Raw genomic sequence first — 11,654 nt, forward strand, 5'->3', positions numbered from 1 at the left:
CGGCGGCCACGCTCAGCCCAGGCCGACCAGAGGTGCAGTTTACACGCGGAACTACGGACGATAAGCAGCCACATGTGACTCTGTATCCGCGTGAGGAGGCTGAGGAGGCCGCGGGTGGGGGAGGCTGCCCGTGGGACAGGCCATTCTCACGGGTCCGGGAATCGACGTCCCGAGCGCACAGGAGGGGCTGGCTGAGGGCTCGGGTCGTCGCANAGGCCGATGGGCTCCCCAGCACGACCAGGAAGAAGGGGCGGCACTCACAAGGGCCACCCACCCCCCACGGCGGGACCAACCACCGCGGTCTCTCCACACGGCGACAGGATGACGCGCCACGGCGTGGGTGAGCCCTGAGGACACGCCAAGCAGGGGACGCCGGGCCCATGTGACGCAGGGTCCCCTCACCAGGATGCGTCCACACAGGCCAACCCGGAGGAGACGGCAGCAAAGTAGCAGGGGCCTCGCAGGGGGTCCGGGCCGGGGGCACTAAGGGGGCTCCCCTCAGGGTGGCAGACGAGCCCCGGGTCAGGCAGCGCACGTATCTGCGCACGGTTGTGAACACGCTTCGCACCTGGCGGCCTGGCATCAGTTAGCACAACGGGGCGGACAGAGAGAGGGGGTACGCGGGCTGGCGGCGAACCCGGCAGGGAGGCCAGGGCACACCTGCCCGGGCCTGCGGGGCCACCAGCGGCCCCCGCGTCACCCTCCCCGCTGCCCTGCGAGGCGGCAGCGCCCCAGGGTCACCACAGCAACAGCCAGGCTGGCAGCTGGCCGCGCCTCCCCACCCCCACCCTCGGCCACGTCTGCCAGGAGGCCCCGGGCGGCTTCCATCTGGATCCCCAGGCTCTGGCTCCGGGCCCCAGCGCCCATCCCCCCCCACGGCCCCCACGCCCTCTGCCCCCACGTAAACAGAGCCGGGCCTGGGTTCGAACCCTGCTCAGTCTCCTGAGAAGAGCAACAGCCTTCTCGCGTCTGCTCCGGAGCAGGATAGGGTGGCGAGCGGACCACACAGCTCCTGGGCCCCCGCGGCTCACATTCCAGGACGGGACACACACACAAACTTACCAACCCAGCAACCGGGGCCGGGGCCACAGGGAGTGGTCAGGGAGGGCTTCTCGGAGGAGAGAGCAGCTGCACCGAGCCACACGGACAAGGCGGAGCGGCCGTGGGGGAACAGCGAGGAAAAGGCTGAGGCTGCAGCGCACGTGTGACAGGAGGCGAGGGCACCGGGCTGTCTGCTTAGAGATCAGCTCCCCAGGCACCCGCCCGCCCGAGCTGTGCCCCGAAGTACCTGCGGACAAGGCCATCCCCACCTGGGCCGCACCTGCCTGCCACCCGCTGGAGCTCGCACCTCCCCTGCCCCGCACCCCAGGGCCTCACCCGAGGCTCAGCTCTGGGCCAGAGACCGGGTTCCCTGCGGAGAATGACAAGGGCTCCTGAAGTTGGGGCGCTTCCCAGGAAAGGAGCCACACAGACACACGATGAGGTGTGTCTTGGGTGGCGCCCCCACCCGGCCCCGGGAACATCCCTTAGCTCGAGGCTCGGGACACCCGAGCCCAGAACTTCTCCAAACACGGGCGAGGACACCCCTGCCTTATACGCCCCGGAAGCATTTGCCAAAAATGCGGGTCCCTGCAGACCGAGGAGTCAGGGAGGGTGAGAGGCTCCGGGGTCTGGATGCACGCCCACACTCGGACCGCTGCCTAGACCGGGCCTCACACCGTCCACACAGAAGGATCCGGGGCAGCAAAAATGACAGGGGCCAGGCGCCGGGCGGCTCAGTCAGCGGAGCGCCCGATGCCTGACTCGGGCTCAGATCGTGATCTCACAGTGGGTGAGACAGAGCCCCGTGTCAGAGCGCAGAGCCTGCCCTTCCCCACTCTCACGCACACTCTCAAAATAAGCTTCATAAATAAATACGTAAGAAAGTAAGGCAGGCAGGGGCGCCCGGGTGGCTTAGTCGGTTAAGCGTCCGACTTTCGCTCAGGTCATGATCTTGCGGTTCGTGGGTTCAGGCCCCGCGTTGGGCTCTGTGCTGACTGCCAGCTCGGAGCCTGGAGCCTGTTTCAGTCCGTGACTCCCTCTCTCTCTGACCCTCCCCTGCTCACGCTGTCTCTCTCTCTCTCCTAGAAGTAAATAGAACATTTAAAAAAAAAAAAAGAAAGAAAGTAAGGCAGGCAGATGGACGGGGTTCTGGCCACACCTCCCCCAGGCCGAGCCAGGTGGGGCAGCGGTCACATCCACCGGGTTCCACACGACGCTGGCAGTGCCGGAGCTCGGTCGCAGCCTCCCCGGGTGGGGGAGGAACTGCTAGGTTGGGGAGGCAGGGAGGCCCCGTTTCCGGACACGCCAGGAGGCTGCACACCTGCACCTGTCCGCCTCCTTCCCTCGAGGCTCTGCCCGCCCCCCAATCTATGCAAAAGGCCCAAGACAACCCACAGAGCACTTGGAAGCCGCAAGAGTCGCCGTGTCCCCGCATTTTGCGCGGTCCCACGCCAGCCAGCGTCCCGGTGCTGCCTCCTCACCCCACACGCCGCCCACGAGGATGAGGGCCCAGCTCGCGAGCCCGCCTGCATCTCCCAGAGGCCACAGGCGGCAGGCGGTCCCAGTGCAGGGCCCAGCAGGCTCCTGTCCCGACCAAGCTGCTCAGTGGATCCTGAGACGGGACCCCGACCAGCGTGTGCGCCCCAGACCCGGACCAAGAGGAAAAGAAGGAAGGGGGTCCCGCCGCAGACACAGCCACAAAGCCCCGGGAGGCAGGGGCGCCCCCGCGGCTCCTCCGGCACACTCCCCCCTCGGCGCCGCACTGGGATTTGCAGAGGGCAACCTCAGGGCCTGCCGTGAGGACTGGGACCCCCCCCCCCAAACAGGGATCTCAGCCAGGGCCCCCTTTCCCCCAAGGACCCCAGGCCATGCCTGGGACATTTCTGGGCGCCACCCTGGTGGGTGCAGCAGAGGGACGTGGCCAATACCCCGCAGGGCAGGGACGGCCACCCGGAGAATCCTCCCCATCATGTCCCCTCTCACACGCACAGACCCGCAAAGCAATGGGCAGATGCCAGGCTCTTTACTGCCCCCACGACCCGACGCCCTGGCCTGGCGCTGGGAAGGCGGCCAGGTGGGGATGGAGGAGCCGAGGGGCAGGGGTGCATGCGCACACGTGTGAGCTGCACACATGCACACAGGGAACCACTGAGCTTCTGGGGGAGAAAGCGAGCCCAGCTGAACCTCCTTCCTGAGCACAGCCCCGTGGCCCTCCCCAGGCTCAGGCTCACACCCCTCCCCAGCCCCGTCTCCAGCCNCCCTGGTCAAGGGGCGACGGGGGCAGGGCCTGTGTGCCAGGCAGGTTCCCTGCCACCCTAGTCCCCAGAAAGGTCGGGGCACCACCAGCCTCCAGGCACTTGATCTTCAGGCCTCTGGAAAAGCCACAGGCCGCACAGCACACCGCGGGCAAAGGCCACTCTGCAGCCCGGGCGGGAGCCCCCTGCCCTGCCCGCACCCACCCCAGACACCCCTGATCCCCCAACGGTGCCTGTTCTCCACACCCCACCCGCCTCTCCAGACAGTCAAGCCTCCGTCTACCACACCACATCGAAGCAGGTCCTCTGTCCCTCCTTCCGCCCCCATCTGGTGGCCAGAGGGTCATCTTAAAAACAGCCAAGACAGGGCATCTAGGGGGCTCAGTTAAGCATCCAACTCTTGATCTCGGCTCAGGTCACAATCTCACGGTTCATGGGATCGAGCCGTGTCAGGCTCTCCACTCTCTCTCAAAACAAATAAACTTAAGTAAACAAATAAATAAATCCAAGAGACCGGGCCACCCCCAGGACCAGAAGCCTCCAGTGGCCCCCACACCACCCAGAAGCAGACCGTTCCCCCCACGGCTTCCCACACAACCAAGCCTTGAGTCCCCCTCAACTTATCTCTCCCCACTGTCCCTGCTCCCCCACCCTGTTCCCCAGATGCCACGGGCCCCCACACCACAGGGCCTTTGCACCCGCTATCCCTTTGCTTGTGCGCTTCTTCCCACAGTTCAAACCTCCCTTCCTCAGGGGCCTTCCCGGACCCACCCCAGGTCAACGGCAGCACCGCCCACCCACCAGCTCCCTTTCTTCCTTACAACCTGAAGCCTCTGTGTCCTTTACTTCGTGTTCTATGTTCTCAATGAAAATGTAAGCCCTCTGCGGCCGGGCACTTGGCGCTGACCGCTGGGCCCCATCACCCGATGTGGAGGGCCTCATGCAGGCCGCATGATTGCTGGCACCAGGTGGCTAAGGAGCCTCCCCGAGGGATGCTAACTGGGTCCTGGGACAGAAGGTGAAGCCCCTTCAAAGGCAAAGGAAGCAGCGCAGCTGGAAACGGCCACCGCTGGGCACAGCCCTGCTCGGCAAGCCACGGCCGGGGACCCGGGAGACGCGGAACCTGCCAGCTCCGTCGGAGGCTGGCTCTGGCCCTCACCAGGTGCCGGGCGGCCTCAGCACTGCCTCTGCGGGGCGAGCGAGGCCACCTCACTGCTAGAGCCGCGTGAGGATCTAATGCTCGGGGCGCCCCAGAGAGCGTGGCAGCACTCATGACCTCCTTGGGCCTGAGGGACCACAGGAATGGCCCCCAAGCCAGCCCAGATGCACGGAAAGCCCTCCCTGTCACGGCCACCTGGCCCCCGCCCCAAGGGGGCAGCCCAGGAGCCCTGGAGGGAAAACCGGACCAGCCAGCAGGACAGCCGGGCCCTGGGTCAGAGCCTAACGGTCAGGTGACCCGACGCTCCCCAGGCGGGCTCCGACCAGGGGCCGTGACCTCCAGGACTGGGGTCCCGCAGGCTCCTTCCAGTTCACTGGGAGCCGCGATGTCTGCCAGGACCCAGGGCCCGGCCAAGCGCAGCCCAGTGGACTCGGCCCAGTGGAGGCTCAGGGGCAAGAGCCCTGCGCCTGGACCCTGGCCCTGCCTGTCCCCGTCCCTCATGTCTCTGGCCTGTTTCCCCATCTGCACACTGAAGGTGGCACGGAGCCTGCCGCGGCCTCCGCTGCGTCCCCAGAGGCCCCTGCAGGCGGCAGGTCTCAGGAGGCGAAGCAGCCGACTCTCGCACACGCTCAAAGCAAAACTCGGCGCGGCTTCGCAGGTCTCGTTTTCAGAAAGCAGAGCCACCCCCAAGAAAGAGAATAAAAAAGGCAAATGAGCCCATTTCACTTTTTCTGCTCTCTGGAGGTTTTCACTGGCCGTGCTGGGCCCCGGGCAGCCACCGGGCGTGCAGCTGGCGGCTTCTGGGAGGGAGGGGCGTGGAGCGGGCGCCAGGGCGGGCAGGAAACAGGCCCAGGGTGGGAATCCCCGGTGGGGAGGGGGGGTTACGTGAATGCTCCCTGGGGCCACCAGACGGCGGGCAAGCGTGGGGGCCGCGGGCACAGCATGTAGGACGGGCCACCGGGGACAGTGCCGGGCCCACCCGAACTCACCCAAGCCTTCACCTCCACCTGCACCCCCTCCCCGACGCCTGTCTGACCTTCCATGTGCTCAGCCCAAACCTCTGGAACCTTCTAGGCTCTTCTTACACACATTGTTTAAGCCGTATTGTGTTCAGCAGCCCACAGCTGCTCACCCTGGCCCGAGCCCGCGAGCCAGAGGCCACACAGCTGCTCGGAGACCACGGCAGCCAAGGGGATGCTTTCAAGACACAAGTGACCCAGCCACCTCATCCTGCATCTCTCTGAATAAAACCTAAAGGCGTCCCCGGGCCCCCCAACTCCCCACTTCCTCCCGCGGCTCAGGCTGGCGTCCCTGGCTGCCCCGCCCCCCCGCACACCTCCAGCCACCTGGTGGGCACCCTGCAGCCTGGTCCCCCTCATCCCCACGGCATCCTCCGCCTGCCACAAAGCCAGTGAACGGGCTGAATGAATGCCCCACTTCCTGCCTCCACCCACGTGGCAGGGGTCAGGAGCACGACCACTCTGCTGAGCCCTCATCACGTTCTCGTGCAAGGTGGGGAAACTGAGGCTCAAGGAGGCAAAGTCAGGACAACGAGGGATCACACGCACAGGCCACGAAAAGGGCCTCCAGGCTCTTGGCCCAGGGCTCCGGGCGCTGCAACACGGGGGACTCCCCTGCTCCTCCCGCCCCAGGGGACACCCCTGGGGGTGACTCAGACACCCACAGATCCGTCTGTGGTCAGGCCTCCAGCCCCTGGCCCCGGGATTCTGGACGAGGCTCTCTGGCCCTTGGGCCACCAGTTCCATCCTTGAGAGGAACCCAAGGGCCGCCCTGGAGGCCGGTTTCTGTTACAGCAGACGGGGACAAACAACAGGTGTGCACGGGCGGCCCACCGGGGAGGGCCACACCCCTGCCCACGCCTCGCTCCGGTGCCAAACAGGAAGCTACGGCGTGGGGAGCAGGGCCACCCCAGGCACCCCGAAAGAGAAAACAAGCCNGGCCCCCCCCGGCGCGTCCCCAGCGCTGACCTCTCACGCACCCCAGCGTGTGACCGACCAGCACCCGATGCTGGCACGCTGCTGCTGCCCGGGCTGGAGGCCCCGTCAGGTTTCTGTGTTTTCTGGTGTGTTGTCTCTGACCCTCCCCCGCGGGCACGGACGGCCTTCCCACCCGCGCCCCCCACGCACACGGCCCCCGCCCCCTGCTCCACCGCGGCCCGCACCCTCGAGTGCACGGAGGGGTTTCCGTGGTCTGGCTTCCCCGCCGGGCAGGGAGCACCTTGAGCCCGGAACTGACGGCGTCTTTCTTACTCAGCGTCCTGCACGCCGGGCCCAGGGCGGGACGGGACCGATGCTGACAGACGAGCAACTCGGAGCACAGCCCTCTACCCACCGCCCAGCCCCGTGGCCTCCACGCTTCTGGGGAGACGCACCTCTTCCTGTCACTCCCCAGGACGGCCCCCCGCCCATGACCCAGGGACCGGGCTCAGGCCCATCAGCGCACCCGCACCGGGGCCCGGTGATGGCGGGGGCCGTGGGGCCTTCCCAGAGAGCGCAGGCGCCCCCGGACCTACGTCCAAGGGCTGGCCAGTGGAGGTGCTGGGGCCTCGCGGAAGGAAGGACGGTACTGGAGCCACCAGTTGAGGCCCCGGCCTCCCGCGCACCGGGACCTCGGACCTCCGCACCCAGCACCTGCACAGGCGGCTCGGGCGACAGGCCTTGTCAGAGGGCTGCTGGGAGATCGGTCCCCGACAAATTCCAAGTGGGCCAGGCCCCCGAGCGACCGGCTCTGTGCAAAGGCTCAGCTCTGCGCTCGAGTCAGCCCCGCGCGGTAAGAGCATCCTGGTCCCCACCACGCCGACGGGGAGATGAGCCCAGGCGGACCCTGCTGTCTGGGACCCGGGGCCCGGCCTCACCCCTGCCACAGAGCAGGGCCTGTGGTGAACGGGTGTGGAGGCCCCAGCAAGGCCCCCTTAAGAACAGGGGCGGGGGCTGTGCCCAGAGAAGCAGCTGGCCCTTCAAAAATAACCCCAGGAGAGGTTCCAAGCACAGCCAGGCCCGGGCCTGACACACACCCTCTGACACCCGGAGGTCCCTTCCAGGCAAGGCCGAAGCTCGGCCGCACGTGTGTCCTCCCCACAGCGCTCCGCGCCTTCCTGCCCGCAGGCTGCTGACTGTCCCCCACCCCCAGGGGCCTGCCCTCTTGCGGTTAAGTCACGGGTCACCTGCCAAGAAAGGATTCTCCAAACCTCAGGCCCCGGCCCCACGTACGGTCACGTGATAGACACACACAGCCCAAGGCAGGTCCCGAAGGAGCCCATCCCCCTTAAAAATAAGTAAATAAATAAAAAATGATGGAGAGCTGAGGAAGCCAAGCAAAAAGCGTGACATGCAGGGAGTTCCCTGGCGAGTCTCCCACGCCAGTGCTCTCGGCCCCGCGGGCGAGGGTTCGACGGAGGCCTGGCCCAGAGGGCGCTGCGCAACCTCTGGAAGCGTCCAGGGCCCAGGAGCGCAGCCAGCAAGCCGGGGGACGTTCGCCCAGGCAGGACAGGGGTTAACTGGCCGACAAAGGCCGACTGGCCGGCCCTGGCTCCCACCGTGCCCTCGCCGGGTGCCCAGCCCGCGGCGCGCAACGCCGACTGCTGAGTCAGGCCGCCTGCACTCCCGCCCGATTGTTCTCGGTCGCAAAGGCCAAAGACAAAAGGGACGCTGACAGCCTAACTCTTCCAACTGAGGGGCACTGGGGAGGGGTGCGGGGGGGGGGCAGCTGACCCAGGGCAGCCCAGCCCCGCTTCTCTGGGGCAGCCCCCCAAGGGCCCCTCCTGCCACCCCGCACTTCAGCGAGGGACCCTGAGAAGCTTCGGTCCGCCGGCCACTGGCAACGAAAGGGCCGGACGCTCCCTCTGACCCCGTGTCCCCAGCTGGGTCTCCGCCCCTTGGCAACAGCAAGTAGGGCCAGAGGCCTCTTCGTCGTCACAGGTATCAGATGCCAGAGGCTTAGTTACAAGATGACACCGTCACCTGAAGTCGGGAGGGTGCGGCGGTAAAATCTGCGCTGACCCCCACCTCCCCTCACGGGGGTGGCACTCAAGGGACCAGGAGGGGAAAGGTCAGGGCACCCTGCCCGCCCGCCCGCCCCAGGAGCGGCGGCTGAGAGCACGANGGCCGCTGTGAGGACAGAGGATGGGGGGCGGGGGCACGGAGCTCCCGGTCCCGCGTGCCGGCACCGTGCGATGTGGTCATTGTTTCTGTTGAGGAAATAACAGATGGGGAAACAGGACGCTCAGGAGAAAGGCGCCACCTGCCAAGGGGACCCAGCTGAAACGTGGCAGAGCCGGGATTTGAACCTGGGTCTGCAGGCTCCGGGGTCAAGTCCTGACAGTGACTGCAGTCCTAGAGGCGGCTGCAAGGGATCCGAAAAGAGCTCAAACGTGTGCGGGGAAGGCGCCGCAGGAGGTGGACCTGGGGCCCAGCGCCAAGGCTACGGAAGATCAGGAATGCCCTCCTCCTATGACCTGGGCCCCACGAAGGAAGAACTCAGGACGACGGCAGATGTCCCCAAATACCTCCCGAGGCGGCTCCAGACCTTTACGAAGCAGATGCCAGGCCAAGAAGGAAACCCAGAACCGCCAGCTCCCAGCCGCCCCCGGGCTCCCTCCCGGGAGAACAGACCGAGAGAGCCGAGCTCCCACGCATGCCGATCCATGCCAAGGCCACCGACTCAGGCGCCGCGCGTCCAGGGAGCACCCCCAGGTCGTGGGCGTGCAACTCCTCGGCCACCCATGTGACCTGCCCGGTCCACCCGAGCCCAGTTCCCAGGCAGCCGGTGGTTCCTTAAACCGTGCCTATTTCTAGGGCTGACACATGCGTGTGAGACACACACACACACACACACACACACACACACGGTTTGAAGCACGGAATCCAGAGCCCAGGATTGGGTTCTGACAGCTTGAGAGGCGCGAACATTCTAAAAGGGGCTGCCTGTGTTCTCACCGCCCTTGCCATGCCCAGGCGCACAGCCCACCCTGTGGCCACGCTCCCGGCACCCGGACACACAGCCGACATCAATCCCAGGGCCGGGGACTCACGCCGCACGGCAGGCTCCTTTGTGCCCCTGAAGTGTGTGTGTGTGTGTCTGTGTGTGTCTGTGTGTGTCTGTGTTCTTCCACAAGCAGCTGCTGTGACTTATTAGACAAAAAATAAAAAAAGTGAGGCGAGGGCAGGATGCGCCAAATCAGAGCACGTCGGACAAAAGGCGCACAGGCCGGCCCAGTCCCGTCTCACCTTCATAAGTAACCGACCTCTGACCCCGGATGGCAGTGGCCTGCTGCCACCATCCGTCAGGCACCGGAGTGGGTCACCCGGCACCCCAAGAAGAGCGCGCAGCCGCTGGGCCCACAGAACGAGGGCAACGCTTCCAGAGCCTTCACCTGCCCTCCCCGAGGGCCTCTCCCAAAGTCTCCACTCACGGAACTCAGAGATGCCGCCGCCGTCCCCATTTCTCAGGGGGGCGGAGGGTAAACTGACGGACAACACAACTGGTCACAGGGAAGCCAGGACTTGAGACCAGGCTCCGGCAGCCTCCGGGGCTCGGGCACCCTGGCCTCTGTCAGGACCGGAGGAGCCCTCTGGGCCTTCCCCTGGCTCGCCCCGCCTCCCCACCCTCTACACGCAGCCAGGTTTCCGCAAGATCAGAGAAGCTGCTGGTTCCCAGACATGGAAAGGTGGATGCGAACGGCATCGTGGGGCCTTGACGGTCCTCGGATGAAAGACGCCCTCGGACCAAGGGGCGCCCAGGGCCTGCGTGGCCAGGTCTGCCCACCCACCCCCCACTCCGCCCCAGCGGGCAGCGTCCACTCACCCGTAAGTCCGCTGGATCAAGGTGGGGTGCAGCTGCTGCACGCCAATAGCAAAGCCTGAAATGAGAGGCCATGCAGGGGCTCAGCCTCACCTAAGGGAGCAGAAGCTCACAGCCGGGCCCCCCCTCATCTATAGGGATAGATAACTGGCTTCCTCTAGGCTCCCAGGCCACCCTCCCACAAACCCCGAAGCTCCTGCCTGAGGAAGCCAAGGGAGCGGGGTAACAGCAGCCTCTGGGCGTCTGTCCCCTGATCTCCAGCCCCGGGAACAACTTCCTCCTTCCCTGGTGGACGGCTGACAACTGGCTAATGCACCCTCCGCGCCCTGCTCTGCTGTCACACGTGCCCAGACGAAGGGGTCCCACTCCCAAGCTAGGGGACGACCGCCGGGTGTCAGCTCTGCAAGCACATGATAGCTGACAGCCACTCAGGGGGCAGGGCCGGGGCGTGGAGGGGGGGGCCTTTTCCACCCGACAGATACCGACACTGAATATAGCAAACATGACGAGCCAGGGAAGGAAAACACAGGCTCTCACCCGTCTGGAGGCTCCTCGGCTTGGCACCCAGATACGCCAGGTTCACGTTGGCCTTGCGGCCGTCGATGTTGGGGTTAGGGTCCTTGCAAGCTCTCTCCGCTGCCGCCCGGTCGGCCATGGTCACCTGAAGGGGTACAGATGCCTCAGGGGCCTCTCTTGCCGCTGGAAGGAGCAGAGGGCTCACTTCTGGCCAGGGGCGCTCCCTTCCCCCTCCCTGGGGGCCAGTTACTCTGAACCTCTGACCCAGTCCCCACCGACCCCCCCACCCCCACCATGGGGCCCTCCCGCCAAGGTCCCCGGGGAGTCCAGCTCCTCCATCCAAGTTCACGTATTGGGAAACCTAGCTTTAAGGACAGAAGCGATCCCCAGGGGAGACGAGGAACTTCCCCCCTCCCCACACCGGAGGCCTGAAGCCCGGGGCCCCAGCTTGCGCTACCTGCCCCTGGGGGTGCGAATCTCCTCATGGGAGGGGTTGGGGGACACTAGTTAGAAGGAGAAGTAGGAAACATGCCTTCGGGCCGTTTTTAACTTAAACTGATGTTTGTTCTGGGCGTTTAAAGAAACTCTTGTAAAATACCGGAGGGGAGGGGGTGCTAACGGCCACCAAAGCGCCCTGGGGTGAAACCTCTTCTGCCTCCTTGTTGATCCAGGAAGTCCTGGGAGTAGCCGCCGGTCCCCAAAGCCTATCCACAAACCCCGAGGCGCTAATTGAACACAGCGGCTCTCCCTTTTAACCAGGGAGTGCGGTGGGGGCAGGGAGACTCGGCCGAGGAGCGGCGGCGGGACGGGCAGGAGGCTGAACCTCCGCCCCGGNATTGAGATAGGATGCAGCTACGTATATT

The 11,654-nt window shown here is 65.9% G+C and overlaps 1 protein-coding gene across 1 annotated transcript in view; it reads right to left on the bottom strand.

Annotated features, from left to right (window-relative positions):
* The window catches only part of RBM38 (RNA binding motif protein 38), a 13,260-nt gene extending 2,246 nt beyond the window's left edge, over nt 1-11,014 (bottom strand). The window contains exons 1-2 of the mRNA XM_077778323.1: nt 10,813-11,014; nt 10,279-10,333 (exon numbers count right to left, since the gene is read on the bottom strand). Of these exons, the coding sequence (XP_077634449.1) occupies nt 10,279-10,333; nt 10,813-10,930 (173 nt within the window). The 5' untranslated portion in view covers nt 10,931-11,014. The remainder of the gene's footprint in view (nt 1-10,278; nt 10,334-10,812) is intronic.
* Nucleotides 11,015-11,654: the final 640 nt, after the last annotated feature.

The sequence above is a fragment of the Crocuta crocuta genome, unplaced genomic scaffold (assembly GCF_008692635.1).
Source record: "Crocuta crocuta isolate KB4526 unplaced genomic scaffold, BGI_CrCroc_1.0 scaffold27, whole genome shotgun sequence".
NCBI lineage: Eukaryota > Metazoa > Chordata > Mammalia > Carnivora > Hyaenidae > Crocuta > Crocuta crocuta.